Source organism: Temnothorax curvispinosus, unplaced genomic scaffold, assembly GCF_003070985.1.
Source record: "Temnothorax curvispinosus isolate PA1 unplaced genomic scaffold, ASM307098v1 QBEX01008203.1, whole genome shotgun sequence".
Taxonomy (NCBI): Eukaryota; Metazoa; Arthropoda; class Insecta; order Hymenoptera; family Formicidae; genus Temnothorax; species Temnothorax curvispinosus.
Window position 1 is genome coordinate 278,841 of NW_020217983.1, and position 15,873 is coordinate 294,713.

The 15,873-nt window shown below is 42.2% G+C and overlaps 1 protein-coding gene across 1 annotated transcript; it reads left to right on the top strand.

Moving 5' to 3' along the window:
* The first annotated feature begins 3,127 nt into the window (after nucleotides 1–3,127).
* Nucleotides 3,128–11,478, top strand: LOC112457734 (probable cationic amino acid transporter). Its single transcript, XM_025020945.1, has 9 exons — nucleotides 3,128–3,317; nucleotides 3,880–4,063; nucleotides 4,189–4,313; nucleotides 4,787–5,040; nucleotides 5,592–5,834; nucleotides 7,257–7,401; nucleotides 7,645–7,738; nucleotides 7,858–7,985; nucleotides 8,203–11,478. Exons 1-9 carry the CDS (start codon nucleotides 3,299–3,301, stop codon nucleotides 8,586–8,588), a joined length of 1,578 nt encoding a protein of 525 aa, XP_024876713.1. The 5' UTR covers nucleotides 3,128–3,298; the 3' UTR covers nucleotides 8,589–11,478.
* The last annotated feature ends 4,395 nt before the right edge of the window (nucleotides 11,479–15,873 follow it).

Below are 15,873 nucleotides of genomic sequence, written 5' to 3' on the forward strand. Positions count from 1 at the left end.
GTTGGCCATCTTTCCTCTATGGCCATCTTACCCGAGTTTACCCTATTCATTCATGATAACGTATATCTTATGTAAGAGGCACTCGTGATTCCACCGCATTGCGTTACATTTTCCCTGTATCGGTAGATATTTATGAGAATCGTGAAGACGTGGTATTTTATCCAGAAAATATGTAACGCTCCCATCAACTGAGGCATCGTATGTCAAAAGGGCCCCGGAATCTCTCCCGCGCTCACTGCAATGCGGAATTACCGTCATGCAGACGTATACGCGGTGGCACTTAAGCGGATTTTCCCATCTTTTCACATACCCGCGATACATCTTTTCGTACGGTTCCTAACTTCGGTTACAGTCCGCCGGTGAAATTATGCCACGTTCTCGGACGGAATTCAGATTGAGGATGTACGTGACGCCTCGGATCGGCTTTGGACGCGGTAAGGGTTTAGGGACGAGGGTCTCAAAGAAATCGGAGTTGCTTCCGGTTTGCTCCACCCCTCTCCGACCACGAACTGTCTATCTTCCTGAAACCCGGCACCCTCCTTTGCGGAATACTCTAAAAAGATCTCGCCCCTTTGTTTCCAGCCTGCGAAACGGTGGCCGGATTTCTTCCCGTCTCCGCGCTTTTCCACAGCGTGGATCTTGTGTTAATATTTGGCAGACCGAAAAGCAAATTGTGGTAGACGGGGCGCAGTCGCAATTTACGCGTAATTTAACAGAAAGAAAATCAAGATTACGCCGTAATGAGTTCTGATTTCTCCACCAAGACCAGCTGAACTTTGTGGCAACAGAATTCTCTCTGGCATATTAGTGCAATAATAATTCTATAAGATAAAAGATTTGTTAAAATAACGCTCAAACAGGTGCAACAGTAAATATTTTAAAATACCTCTTGTATAGTTGTTTGTTTATTTCTATACTGAATGCCCTTTTATGCTCCTATAATACTATGTCTCATACTTTAAAAGAAAGGTATACGTGTGTCTTCCACAAAGAAAGAGACGCTCGTATCTCGCAAAGAATTGCAAGGCATTAATTTCAGAGACCGCGTGATCGGTAATACGACCACGGGAGTAAGGTCGATCTATCGTCGCGAGATTAAACGATCGTGGCAAGTCAGCCCCAGTCTGTCGTGAACAGGATGCTCCGCGAACTGTGCGCGACACGTAGGCATCGCGATCTGTAAAAGTCAAAGGTGCCGCCTCGGCACGTGCCGACGCGCCGATATCGAGGATATCGAGAACTATCGATACGGAAAAGACTCGTTCCAAATGAACGGACGTAGATAATTCCCGCGGAGATAATTCTCGTCGAATTACCGCTAGTAATGCATGCAGTAACAATATCGGTGGAAAAATGTAAGCGGGCTACGCAAAAAATACACGAAAAAATTCGCTGAAATCACAAAAGGTCATTAGATAATTGGGTCATTGTATAAGCTGGTTAAATATTTGTACGGAGCCGTGGGCCTCCAAACCGAATCGAATTTATCAAATAGAAGAGCTGTCGCTACACCGCGTAATATTATTTCATGTAAATCTTGGGAAATTCGGACGGATTGCACTGTATTACGCACGAGCCTCACATTTCCTCGTTAAAGCACTATCACATTTCTTGATATTCTAAATTGACGAGAGCATCATTAATTACGTCTCCGCAGATTCGACGCATTAATACGTGTAATAAAATATCACGTGAAACAACTCCATAAAACGAATGAATTTCTAGCCCCGTCAGCTACTCGGTCACCATTCGTTTTAATTCGAGTGTGACATCGTGTCATATGGCGATCGTTGACGAGGCAAAATGAAGTTGAAAAAAAAGAGCTCGACGTTTTGCACAGTGCGCGAAATAATGGCTGCGGTTTCGCCGCCACTCGAGATGCGCGCAAAAATGGTCGATATCGTATACGAATGCACACAATATACACGTTGTCATATTACGGTACCGCGCGTCATCGCGGACAATGTCGTTCTCCCGGATCCTATAACGTCGGCTACAGTCGATCGCAAAAGTAGACAAAATGATTGTCGTTATCTTTATCAGGTGAAAAATGTTACGTTATCGGATAAGAGCGGTGCAATATTTCGTAAATTGCACATTGTTTTAGCAATAATAAATTGTAGAAACGTATAACATAGTTGGAAACGCCGGAACAATGTATTATTTTAATAAATGATCGTAATAATATATTTAAAAAGTTACGCATAAAGTTATTTATAAAAATCTTACAGAGAAAAAGAAAGAGAGAGGACAGGAAATATATTTTTAACGTAAATAGAAAATCGCAAATCTAAAAAAAAAAATAAAGAGATGCTTGTTATTTAAACTCGGAGAGTTACTTATTGTCTCGTAACGTAATAAAATGAAAAATTGTGTTAAAGGGAATTTAAATGCCCGATCCTGGCGTAGCAAACGCGCACGAAGCCGCTATCGCGAAACACGTCGAATTTTCTTCAACGGGCGCGATATAAACGCCAGCAGCGGAAAACGGGAAGAGAGAAAGAGGGACAAAGACAGAGGGACGAAACGCCAGCCGGGATTGCCGGATCTGTTTTTGCAGGCAACCTGGTTCGGACAGGTTTTTAATTTATTTCCGTTGGGATCGTACGCGGAGCGTACGCGAATTATTATTTAAGCAACGTCTCAATCTTCTTTTCACGGAGTTCATCAAAAATTCATAAGCGCGTCGACCAGGGGTGAAATATGTAAATTTAATATAATATTCAAAGAGCGACACTTTCAGCAAATCTGACTAAGGGCGACGAAGGCAGCGATGATAGTTGCAAAGCGACTCACGTCGGACAATCAGCTATTCTTATCGATCTCCAATTAATTACTTTATACGCGCTCTCATAATGGGCGTGTTGCTAAATCAAACGATACGCCAACGCGAATACCGCATATCATCCCACAATGCGAAGTGAATTCAACGGTAAATTCTACAGTTCAATAAAAGCGCTATGACATTTACCTAAAGGACCGTAGCTCTGTTTGAGCGCGAAACTCGATTTTCCCATCCCGGATTTCCGTTAGATATCTTATTTTCTCTCCGCTTTATCGTATTTCGGTGTCCGATCAGTCTCCGTCGCAATACACTTTGTTCGAGACGCGATGAAAAACTGGATCTCTCTCTATCCCTTCACAGGTTTTCACCGGTGCGGCGACGTGTTTCTACGCCTTCATCGGCTTCGACATAATAGCCACCACCGGCGAGGAGGCGACGAATCCGAAGAGGAGTATCCCCCTCGCCATAGTCTCGTCGTTGATCATAATTCTCGTCGCTTACGTCACCAGCAGCATGGTCTTGACACTGATTGGTGAGTAGACTGTTAAACAACGGCCGTTCGATCGTTTGTTGGCCCTTCATTAATGAAAATGTACGCCTATTCACGTCTCGTATACTCACGACAGACGATGTGTTCGTTCTTTTGGTTTTGTCGCTGCGTTTTCACGCCCACTTCTCAAAATTTGAATAACTGTTGATGCGAGGCGCAGAGTGACTTTAGGGCTACGTGTCTCTTTGTTCGCTATCGGCGAATCGAGATTCGCCTCCATCTCGGTATCACAATCAATTTTATCACAACTTTATTCCAAACTGCAATGTAACGGTGCCCGAGGAAACAATGGAGAATAAAATTATTATACGAAACTTGTTCGCAAACGAGAGTTGTTGAAACTTTAGCATTATTACGACTATTGTGTCAGGTATATTATTGTTACGCTTCGTGTAAAATCGTTATTATTAGCATATTGATTGCCGGGTGAAACTCGCAAGAGTTTCACTCGAATTTACATGATATCGGGACGATGGTATCGCGCGGGTCGGAAGAGCTGGCGTTGCAGAGTTCCCAGCACGTACTCGCGTACCTCGTGTTTCAGTTCCGTATGATCAGGTCGATCAGGATTCGGCGTTGGTGGAGATGTTCGGCCAAGTCGGGGCCTACAAGTGCAAGTACATCGTCGCGATCGGTGCGCTGGCGGGCCTGACGGTCTCCATGTTCGGCAGCATGTTTCCGATGCCTAGAATAGTCTACGCGATGGCTCAGGATGGCCTTATATTTCGGTAATGATCAAGACGCAGGGTAAAAACGCCGAAACGTCGAAACGGCGATGAGATGAATTGTTAAGGACGGCTGAGACGGGTGTGACCCCGGATTAGGGTTTAACGCGCACATTTCGCTTCCGCAGGAGCCTCAGCCAAGTTTGGCCGGCGACTGGCACTCCCGCAATTGCGACTCTAACTTCCGGTATATGTGCCGCTTTCGCTGCGCTACTGATTCAACTGGAGGTGTTGGTGGAGATGATGTCGATCGGTAAGATGTTATCTAAAATAATTTCTGTTTATCGCAAAACAAACTTTGGAGATGAATGGAGTACAGCTTTTTTCTATACTTATTGATTATTTAAAAAAAATAATTATTATTAATTGTAATAATGTAGTTAAATCATTACTGCCTGCTCTACGAATAAATTAATAAATATCTTTCAATAAATATATATTTTTTAAGCCTCACTTTATATACAAATCGACAATGCAGTATAAAATTGCGTGGAATAAAACTCTGATGGTTGATGTGAATCTTTCCGTTTAAATAAACTTTGTTTCTTGCATGTCGAATTTACAATTCAATTTCCAATTAAGCGTCCTGTTGCCGTGGACCGGTATGCACATTTTGCGTTCGTCAAGTATTAAAACCGTCGCACGAATTGAATTATAATGAAGTAGCGCGGTGAATACTGGGAAAGAGCCACGTTTAGGTTTCCCGTTCGCGGTTTAATACTGCAGGTACCCTGTTGGCGTACACCCTGGTGTCCACGTGCGTGCTGATATTGCGGTACCAGCCGCATTCGACGAATCTGATCGAATTGCTGCCGCAGAGTCTGCGGACGCCGTGTCGATCGCCCACGAAGGAGACGCAGGGGAACGGCCAAGTGACTTACGGCAAGGAGCTCAGGCCCGATCAGCTTGCGACCGCGTTGAACTCGGTACAGACGTCCCAGTCGGAGCTTACGACCACCAACAACGGCCAGCGTATCACGGTGAGACTCGGTTGCTCACGTTTGCGCGTAAAAAAAAACGACAGAACAGCCCTTGTCGTTCGCCTCCATCGCCGCGTAATTAAAGAACCTCCTTTCGTCTCGGCGAGAAAACGAGATTTTTTCACCTCAATTTCTTCAGTTCTACGCTCTCCTCGTTTTCGTATATAGCTCCATTTTGGCAGTTATTTGCACGCGTTTCTGTGCTCGGCATTTTCTTCGTGTTAAATCACTTCCAACGTTTATTCATTTTATATGTCGCCTTTATGAATTTCTTGCAACATAATTTTCTTTTCTTTCTTCCTGAATTTTTCTTCTTATATTTCAATACAGTGAAAAACTTTTTATTAGGTATATAAGAGGCAAAAATTTATCTCTTTTGCCATTAAATTTTTCAAGATAACGGCATTCCAGTCTTTTCCCCTTTTTAAAACGGGGAATTTCTTCCCCCGTTGCCACGTTGACGAAGAAAATTGGATCAACCGCGTAACGGGCTGCTGGAATGGACTAAAGCGAGATTGCGCAATTTTGAAATTAGCGTCGCGCCGTTCCAGGTGCGGCGGGTGAGGAGGGCCAACAGCTCGTCGCCGGATTCGGACGACACGTACGGCGGCGAGGAGGACGAGGTCGGATTGGGTAAGGACGATCAGTATCTCGTCAGCGACAGAACGGAGAACAAATTCTACGGCAGCGTGCACGCGGCCGCGGCCGCCTCGAGTTGCGGTAGCGCTCATCAGTATCCCGGAAACACGCCGATCATAGGGCCACCGTTGAATTATCTACAGCGTCGGCTGCAGGTAGTGATTAGTAATCGAAGAGCGATCGATCGGTGGAATAAGGTCACCCAGTCGTGGTATATTCAATAAACGATAGGATTCCGCCCGATTATTTATCCAATACAAATGACTTTTGTTTTATATTAGTTTTATATTAGATCCACACGGTAGTTTTATACGACTTTATTTCAGCTATGTGCCAAAAAAGGCATTTTTTTCAGTAAAAACGGGCCCAAAAACCTTTACAAGTCATGGCATTCAATTCCCAAAACAATCTGGCCATTATGCGACCTCACAGAATTATTTAACCCTTCCCCTTATTAACCCTATTAACATCTTCCTCCGTATCCTTCCTTCTGCTCCTTATAGTTCCTGTAGCTCACCCTCTGTTTCCTTCCATTTGTCTTCCTTGCGAGCTTTTCCTTTTATCTTCCTTCTGACTCATGTCCTCCGTCTCCTGTCGTACCTCACCTCCAGGGTGAGCGCTCAGCGCCTTCTACAACGATAAAAACAGAAAAATGTTCCTTCAATACGTATGCGGTCTCCTTCAACTATTTCATCGATTCTACAGCCTCCTTTAATTTTCGACTTCCTTCAATTCTTCGACTTCCTTCAATTTTTCGGCCTCCTTTGATTTTTCAGCTTCCCTTAATTTTTCGGCTTCCTTCAATTTTTCGATCTCCTTTAATTTGTCGGCTTTCTTCCGTTCTTCGGCTTCCTTCAATTTTTCGGCCTCCTTTAATTTTTCGGCATTCCTCAATTTTTCGGCTTCCTTTGATTTTTCGACCTGCTTTACTTTTCGGCCTCTTTTAGTTTTTCTGCTTCCTTCGACGTCCTTTAATTTCGACGTCCTTTAATTACTCTGCCTCCTTTAATTTTTCAACTACTTTCAATTTTTCGGCTTTTTTCGATTTTTCGTCCTCCTTCAATTTGTCGGCTTCCTTCAACTTTCAGTCACCTTCGATTTTTCGGCCTCCATTGATTTTACGGCTTCTTTCAATTTGTCGGTTTCCTTCAATTCTTTCGATCTTTCCGCTTCCTTCAATTTGTCGGCTTCCTTCAATTTTCGGTCTCCTACGATTTTTCGGCATCCTTCGATTTTTTCGGTTTTTTTCAATTTTTTGACCTCCTTCGATTTTTCCTCACATGGACGCATGTACCTCAGTTTCCTACCACACGGTAGTTATACAAACGTCTTTACTTTATCAGATTCCCTCAATGCGAAAAAGGGAGAATCAGAACTACTCTGAATACATTTTTTTCTAAGATTTAAAGTTTCTGATGCATTTAGTCAATTGATGCTTGAAGTGCGGATAACGAACAAAATTTTTGTATTATTGAATATTGTTCTAATTTTTATATATAAAGAATTGCACGTAAAATATTTCTTAACCAAAGGACCCTGCGATTATTACGAAGCTAATAAATCGTGACACTTCGTAGGCGGCGCAATACCTTTGTCCTGCAATATTCCCGTGGGTGGACAGAGGTCCTGCGACAGAGGCGTCAGGACGTTACGTCATGAAGCTCGTTGGGATCTTATATTTCTTGATCCTTATTTTTGACTTGATTATCGTCTGTGGGATGGGTGAGGAATTTACGCTGTTTTTAATGTATTAACAAATACAGTTTCTCATGAAATTGATCAAATGTTCTATACAATAAAAAGAAGAAAAAGAGTGTAATAAATTAACTCATATAATACTAAAAAGATATAATTCTGAAACACAATATTCCAAATAATTTTGAAAACTTTTTTCATTTACATGATTAATTTCACGAGACGCTGTAAACGTATCTCGATCGAGATTTCACATCTTTTTTCTTTCAGGTAACATGGGAACATTTACAACGATACTACTATTTTTATTTTTCTTTGCCATAATCGGTATACTTCTCGTCATCAGTAGAAAGCCGCAAAATAGGTAATAGGATTATTCGATCGTAATTTTCAATCCCGCGTAATTCGCAAACTGCGAAGCGTATCCATAAAATGGTTTAATGATCTAAGTGCTAACTCCCTGCATTATCCTTTTTGTTTTAGGAGCAGCGTAATGTTCATGACTCCAGGCTTACCCTTCGTTCCCGCCATCGCCGTTACCGTCAACATTTATCTCATCTTCAAGCTCAGTATCCTCACCCTTGTTAGGTTTACAGTCTGGATGACTCTCGGTACAAACTTATATTCATGTTAAATATAAAGTTTCTTTTTCAAACTATCCATGAGCGGAAATATTTATGAACAAAAGCGCGATCTGACTTAATTATATCTACTTTCTTTATTCGCTTCTATCCAATCTTTGAAATGATAATACTTTATATACTTTTTTTATTCCTTCCTGCGAATCTCACGATCAGTCGAAACACTGCTCCTTGTATCTGCCATCAGGTTTCATCATGTACTTCCAGTACGGTATCAAGAACAGTAGTCTGGAGGAGGCAAACGCGTCGGAGAACGTCGACGATATCGTCGTCGGCGGCACGGCCGGCAACATCGAGCTGACCGTGACCGATCATCACCGGCAGCAGCAGAAGCAGTACACGCCGGACCGCAGCATCTACGAGGGCCAGCAGCTGGACGCGTTCGGCCAGCCGGTGTTCGGCAGCACAAACTTCGGCGGCACGCCGAACCAGCAGCAGCACATCAGCATCGGCGGTCATCAGCAGAGACAAGCGGGGACGGCGGAGAGCGGCCGCCGCATCGACCAAACCGCGTCAACGACGGGCAAGCACCTGTTCATCGATCAGGATAGCTTCCCCTCCTGGGACGATTGAGGAGCACCGCGCGCGGTACCGAGAACGGATATTAATGTATACTTAACACACGAGTAGGGAGGGGAAGAGAGTTATTATTACCACATACACCTGACGACACGTTTGCGCGCGCGCGTGCGACTGGCATCGGATGATTACCAGTGAAATCAGACTCCTCGGGGATCGCGGCGGTTTTGAATTCAAACTTGGAGGAGAAGTTCTTTCGGCGCGCGACAAGCTGTCGACGATTATCGAGAGTTCAATACGCTAAAAAAGATTATTTTAAGAAACTTTCGATAGATTATCGGAAATTAAATTCGTATAAAAAGACAAAGAATAAGTTGAACTGCAGTTGAAATTAATCGCCGATTTTTTAGGCTTTTTTCAGACTCCCATATAATTTTTTTACAAGGAAACTTGCTTCAGAATCAACTGTAATATTTTTTTGTAATTGCGCTCCTTTCTTTGGAGGTTTATTATTCTTGTACATTTTTCATTTCTAAGTTTTAATTTTACGAGAGTTTGCGCTCGTTGATACAGTTATAAACTGACTATAAGAAATAAGTCGGTCACTTTGAAGATTCCGTTGACGCTTGATCGTCCGCTGGAAAGTTTTATCTTTTCTTACGAAGTGTAATGCGCGACGTCGGAGACGTGGAGATCGTCGGGGAGAAATTTAGTCGGTGACGTAAACGAGAAGACCAAGAACCGCGATACTCCAGGGGTCGGACTTGTTGACTACTTGGGACGAATGTAGCAAATAATTTTGCGGCAATATTTATTATCCTAGTTGTATAGTACCGTCGTTGACGAGGTCACAGGCGAAAAAAAGGATTAAGGGGTGGAAACGGGACAACGGGTTAAGAGAGCAAGGGCTGCGGGAAGAGAACGAAAGGAAAGTGGGAGGGGAGACGCAAGAAGAAAGATGAAGAGACCATTACCATTATTAGTATAAGGCGAAACTTGTGTTTTCCAAGAGAGCGCTCTAACTGCTAATATAAGTTCAAATTTATCGCTAGTCTGCGAATGGGAAACGAGTGCGAGATGAGAATGAGGTGTGTCGTCGGAGCGAGAGGACGAATGAGAAACAGAAGTGAGAATGAGAAAGAGAGAGAGAGAGAAAGAGAGAAAGTAGAAGAAAGAGCGAGGCGTGCCTGAGAAAATAATGAATAAGAAAAGAGTGTGTGTGTGAGAGAGAAAGAATCCGTAGAAAAGAATACTTTAATGAAAAAAAGGAAAAAAACAAGAAAAACGTCATCTTTTGCCTAACTTTAGTCTTTCCCAAAAAGAAGAAAAAAAAAGAAGTTTAGTCTAACATATTATAATCGTATATCTAAGCTTACTACAATACTTACATACGTCTTACCTCGAGTAAATTCTTTGATTATTAATTTACACGCAATTTGTATAAATTATCTAGAATTTAAGCGCGCGTCGCCTCCCAAAGAAGGATTGAGAGCGAGTACGATTAATTAAGCTCGCTGCAGAGAAGATTAGATGTATCGAAAAATATCGGGTGGGGATTTACTTTCCGAAATCGCGAAAAATTTTGATCTCGTCTCCGTTAATTGGCACCTATTCTCCTGCCTCTGTTTATTACAAGGATCAGGAAAATCAATTTCTCGTTCGGAGTCGAGATACGTATCGGGATAAATTTCGAAGAGAACAGAAGGAAGAACAGAGGCTGTGGATGGTTTAGTTTTCGAAGAAACGAGTTCTCCTCTCGATCGACTTTACAATTCGTCCAATTTCTTGCGGGATTAAGAATATCGGTGGTAGACGGGAGACGACGCGAGATAAGATTTCGTTTTCGTGTACATATCTCTTCGGTGTTTCGAGACAAACCGTTTCTCCGTACGTACGTGCACAAGTCCATTGTGCTTCTCTGTCCGCTAGTGTGTTCCGCGCGATGAATCGAGGATAGCCTTCGATACTCCCGAGTAATTACGGTCGGGGGGATGCGCGACCGCGTGTCTCCGATACGAGCGAGAATGTTATGCCGTTGAGCGCGTCGCCGCGATTACTTATTCACAACCACGAGTGCAGCTCCAATTAGCCCGAGTCGAGATAATCCAAGACAACCGAGAGTACGTGCTGTATACCGAGGCTGATCCTCGCTTTAATCTCTCGATTTCCTTTGTTAATACCTATCGACGACATCTCTCGTTCGCGTTATTAAATTCCGAGAGATCAATCGCGACGATCGACCGTCTCGCCAAGTAATCTGCGAGATATTCCAAGGAGACACGACATGCGACCGTGATAAAATGCGAAAAAAGCCATAACGCGGAATGCTTATCGATTGCGCATTGCGGGGCAATCAAGTAAATGCGCGACCAGAAGTCGCTTGTACACGTGCTTTGACTCAAATAACTTTCATTATTTCGAGATCGGGGGTTTTTTTTTCTTCACGAGAAACATCCGAAGCCACGCAGGTATTCTCATTTTTCGTCGTTTCGCTCGTAACGGAGACATGCGTCGTTGCATACTATTCGACATTCGATCGTGCATCTTCCAGGCGAGCGTCGATGGCGTCGTCGCGACGCGTCGATCGCTCGAACGTTTTGGACGGGCGTAGGTCGTTGGCAGGTACGACGACCGCTCCCCGCGATCGCTTTCGCGAAACATTTCTTCTCGTGTCTGTATTTACTTTCGTCCAGCTGCTCCGCCACTTTTACTACTTCGTTAGGCTCGCGTCCGCATCTCCGTGTGCGGAAATCGTCCCGCGGCTCTTGAGTCGCCCAACATACCGCGTCCCTTTCCCACGTGAACGGCAAATTCGACGACGAGGCGATGATAGGGAGGGCTCAGAGTGCTGACGATCGACAAATTACGATACGAATAAAAAGTTGATTCGACCATATTACTGATAATTAAATTATTGAAAAACGAGACGTCGTTCGATGTTTGAGAGAAAAGAAAAGAGCAAACAGCCATTGGAAGGAATAAAAATTTTTAACGGGTGTCCGCGCGTGACCCTGGTGTAAAAAATTTCTTATAGTTTCTCAGAAATTTTGTAAGAATTGAGATTTATGAAAAATTCTGTAAAAATATATAACATTTCTCAGATACTTTCAGAAATAATTGGACATTGGATGAGAATTTTCAGAATATTTCAATATCCATATAAATTATACAGATTTTCACATATTTATTCAGATTTCTACAAAGATATGTTGGCGGGAAAAAAGTGAAATATTTTATTCTTATTTATTTCTGAGTTTTTCTGAAAAACTTTCCAATTCGTATAAAAAATCTAAAAAAAATTCTGAGCATTCTGAGAAATTTTTATAGAAATTCTGATTAATAATATGAAAAATTCTTGAGACATTTTTCCAATTTTTCAAATTTTTATTACATAAATTCACATGTATCGTAACTCATATATCTCACTTATCGCATTAAGGGTGAGTTTGTTCGAAAATCGATCGTTCACTCTGATCCCCCTTTAGTTTATCGCGCACGGGTCTTTCAGCAGAACCGGTGGAATTCTGATTAATCTCGCGAGGAAAGAGGAAAAAAAATATATATATACACACATATATATCTATATATATACACAAATATATATACACATATACTCTCTGTGATCGAAACACTGTACATCTCTAACGACGACGATGAACGTCGATCGTTTCGCGTTCCAAGCGTGAAAATTGATTCGAGGATCGAAAAGGGAGATACTCGACACGCTACAGGGGCAGGTCGAGAGCTTGGTTCTCGCTTTTTATTCTCTACATATCGATCGGAGTGATCCTTTCACACATATCAGTCCTGCACATATTCGCGGCGCGCGTCAATCGCGGAAACGTCGCGTGATCGCAAAGTTAGCCTACGCCACCGCGTACGTCGACACGACGCGACGCGCGTATCGCGCAGAATACGTGTAGTACTTTATACGTAGAATACTTTCTACACGAGACTGTTCGATTTTTTAGGTGATACATATCAGGGAGGTCGCAAATTCGCATCTACGCTCGCGGTCACGATATTAATTAGTTTGAAGTCCGTTGTTTAAAGTAAAAAAAAATTAGTGTCTTTCTCCTCGCTCTTCATCTAAATTTGACCGAAACTCTAGAGTCAACAGATTAAATTCTTTAGTGAAATTTTAACCTAATTAAATGGAATACTCAAGAACTGCGGAAAAGTTGCGTCCAAAGTTAAAGCTGTATTAAGAAAAAAATTAAATGGCCAAATATTCTGGTCGAATCTTACTAGACGGAGCGCAGGCGCGAATTTCGCTTTTGCAATGCAATGCATTTGTTCCTTTCCTTTTTATCTTGATCCTCTACCCCTGTAATAATGTCGCGGATATCTTAGGGAACTGTTTGATTGCACCGAGTTTACGTCACCGTGAAATGTAACAGCGAAAAACTTGGATCATAAATCTCGCGTGATATATATAATTCAATATATTTGCACGGTACTTTTCTGAAACAAAGCACAAAGTTTGACCGTTATGTATATTGAAAAATACTGCTGAGCAACTTCGAGAACATTTATCCAACGTCACAAAAAGACGCGCTTTTGAAATAAAATTAGCAATCAAGGCAAATCGCACGCCTACTCCCGGTGACGTGACGCGTTTGCGATCTGTAAGCAAAATTTCTCTGAATATCCGTTCTGTCTGCTGCAGAATCGCACTATCGCGATCCTCGACGGACGGGAGTTTACTCTGTGAAAGAACAGTGCCTGTACACATCTATCCAGACGTTAGACGAGACGTTAGAGATCCCTTCCTTGAAACGGACAAAAATACATGGCGGTTGAAAGGGCGAAGCTGACGAAGGAGCTATGTCGCATTGTCAAATTTATTTAATTATCTATTTATTATTTAATGTAATTTATTTAAGTCTCACTAAAAGTCGGTTTACGATTTGCAAAAATTACATTCCGAAAGTTACAAACGCAAATTGAGTATGGTTTTTATTATCATGAATAAATAATTGAAAAGTAACATCTTTTAACCGATATACCTTCCCAAATCTGTTCGATCGAATTTTAAAGTTAATAACATTAAAACTTCGCAGACGACATAGCTTCCTCCTATTCTTCAGCCTGTCAAATCAAGTATGCTACCTATGCGAATAATATTATTAGCAAACAGTAGATCCATTGAGATTGCGTGTCTCGATGTATCTCAGGAGGATAGGACTACATGCGAGGCTAATAGCAGAACGACGAGGAGGACGCGGCGTTTTACTCTTTGCCCTTTTAGTTAGTCTTTCGTATTCTTAGATAGGAGGAAATGGCCTATTGCACAAGGTGGCGGGACTACGTCGATCGAGGTACAAAACCGCGAAGTAAATTTTAAGCCGGAGGAACGCCAGTAAAATATCTCTGCTCTGTAAAGAAAAGCTGAAGCGATCTGGACGACGTAAAAGTCCAAAAAACATCCGCTAAGACGTTCGCAAAATGTCCGAGGAATTAGGAATTGGAATATCTATATATCGAACCGGACGTTTAATTCGAGGTTTTGTACCGAGATCGGCGGATTCCGCGCAGATGTCACGTGTGTACCTTGAAGTCGCAGTAACTAGCTGCGGAATACCTTGAGAGTTTCGACGGCTGTAAGTTGAAAGTATTAGCTCCCACCAGGAGGCACGACGCGGAGAATTATCGCACTTTCAGTCGAGGAAAGTGACACCTGCGAAATCGCCGTTTGTCATTTTTTTTTTTGAAGAGGGACAATCTCCAACATGATATAAGGTGAGAGAGCGACGTGAACGGTGGTACTATAGTTGTGTATATACTTGGCAATAATGAACAAGTTAAGTAATTATATTTTATTCCCTCTCTAAACGCGATTTTGTGAAAAATCGACTTGTGATACTCGCGATAATTCTTCTACTTCTTTTCCGTTGGAAGTGCGATATGTAACGATAGAATAAGCGATCAGCCACTGAAAAGCAATTCCGATTATAATTGCGAGCGCGTACTCGTATAAATGTACGAATGTAAGGCTAACGAAGATACACGTTCTCCGTGAAAGTGAAAACGCACTAAAGAATGACAGGGATCTAAGAGTCACTTATCTTATAGCGAAAAATTAATTTAGTGGGATACAATATAATAATACAGTTCTATACGAATGTTGAGAATACGGCACCGCAACGAGCGAATCGGTGCACGAACGATTTGTTTTCTATTTTTCTTTTCTCCAAAACTGCGTTCTGCGAACAGATGAAAATACAAGGAGATTGCATCATGTCCTCGTCATTCTAAAAATACGCAACCAAAATATCTCGTATGTGTGCAACGGTACGTACACGACAGAGTCGACGAAATTCGTCTTGGAGATTGCACCCGACGCGCTGCGTATTATTGTTAATACCTTCGACATGGATATACGGCGAACGACATTGCAAAAAGCGGGCGATATTAATATTAAATTAACTGCTAGCAATTTCAATCTCCTACGTAAGCAATTTTGCGGCGTGTAACACGCGCCACGCACAATTTCACGTCGCTCTTGACTCCACAGCGGATTTGCAAGAGTGCATCGTTCTCGCGGGTCGATCCGCGCTCGCGTGAATGGACGCGCGAATGACTCGGGAAGATACGAAATTACGAGTTCTCGGGGAAGGAAGCCACACCGGCGACTCACGTGCGTCGTCTGAAAAATGGAAATGCAAAAGCGTCCTTCAAGATAGGAAATTCCGCGAGGATGCCATTTTTCTCGTTTGCCGGGAAAAAGCCAGACATAAAAGAAAAGAATTTTTCTTGTCCTTAATAGAAGCAGAGAGAGAGAGAAAGAGAGAGAAAGAAAGGGGATAAAAAAAAAGTATGAGAAAAAAAACAGCGAGAGAGAAAGAGAGAGAGAGAGAGAGAGAGAGAGAGAGAGAGAGAGAGAGAGAGAAAGAGTGAATGATGCATGTGCGCCGATATACTTTTTTTCTCTCGGGACGGTCGGGTGGTGGGCACTCGAAGTATCTCGGGAAGATATATGCGCACGAGAAGGACAAAATTTTCCATGTAATATATATACCCTTACGTAACTATATACGTTGTTTAATATTGATAAGGATAAAAAATAAAAGTGATTATTCAAAAGCTAAAGCGGTAGGTACGATGTCGTTCATTACTTCCCAGATGTAATCGATAACCCTCGTCATCATTTACTCTGCAAACGTCATATGTAGAAATTGTAGAAAAATTCTGTTTCTCTTTTTATAACTCTTCACTGCGATAGTTTATATTTTTTCAATATTTTTATACAATATTTTTATAGTTTCAGCAAAATACTCAAAAGAAGGAGAGCAGACTCGATCCGCTATTATTCGCTATATATATATATATATATTCG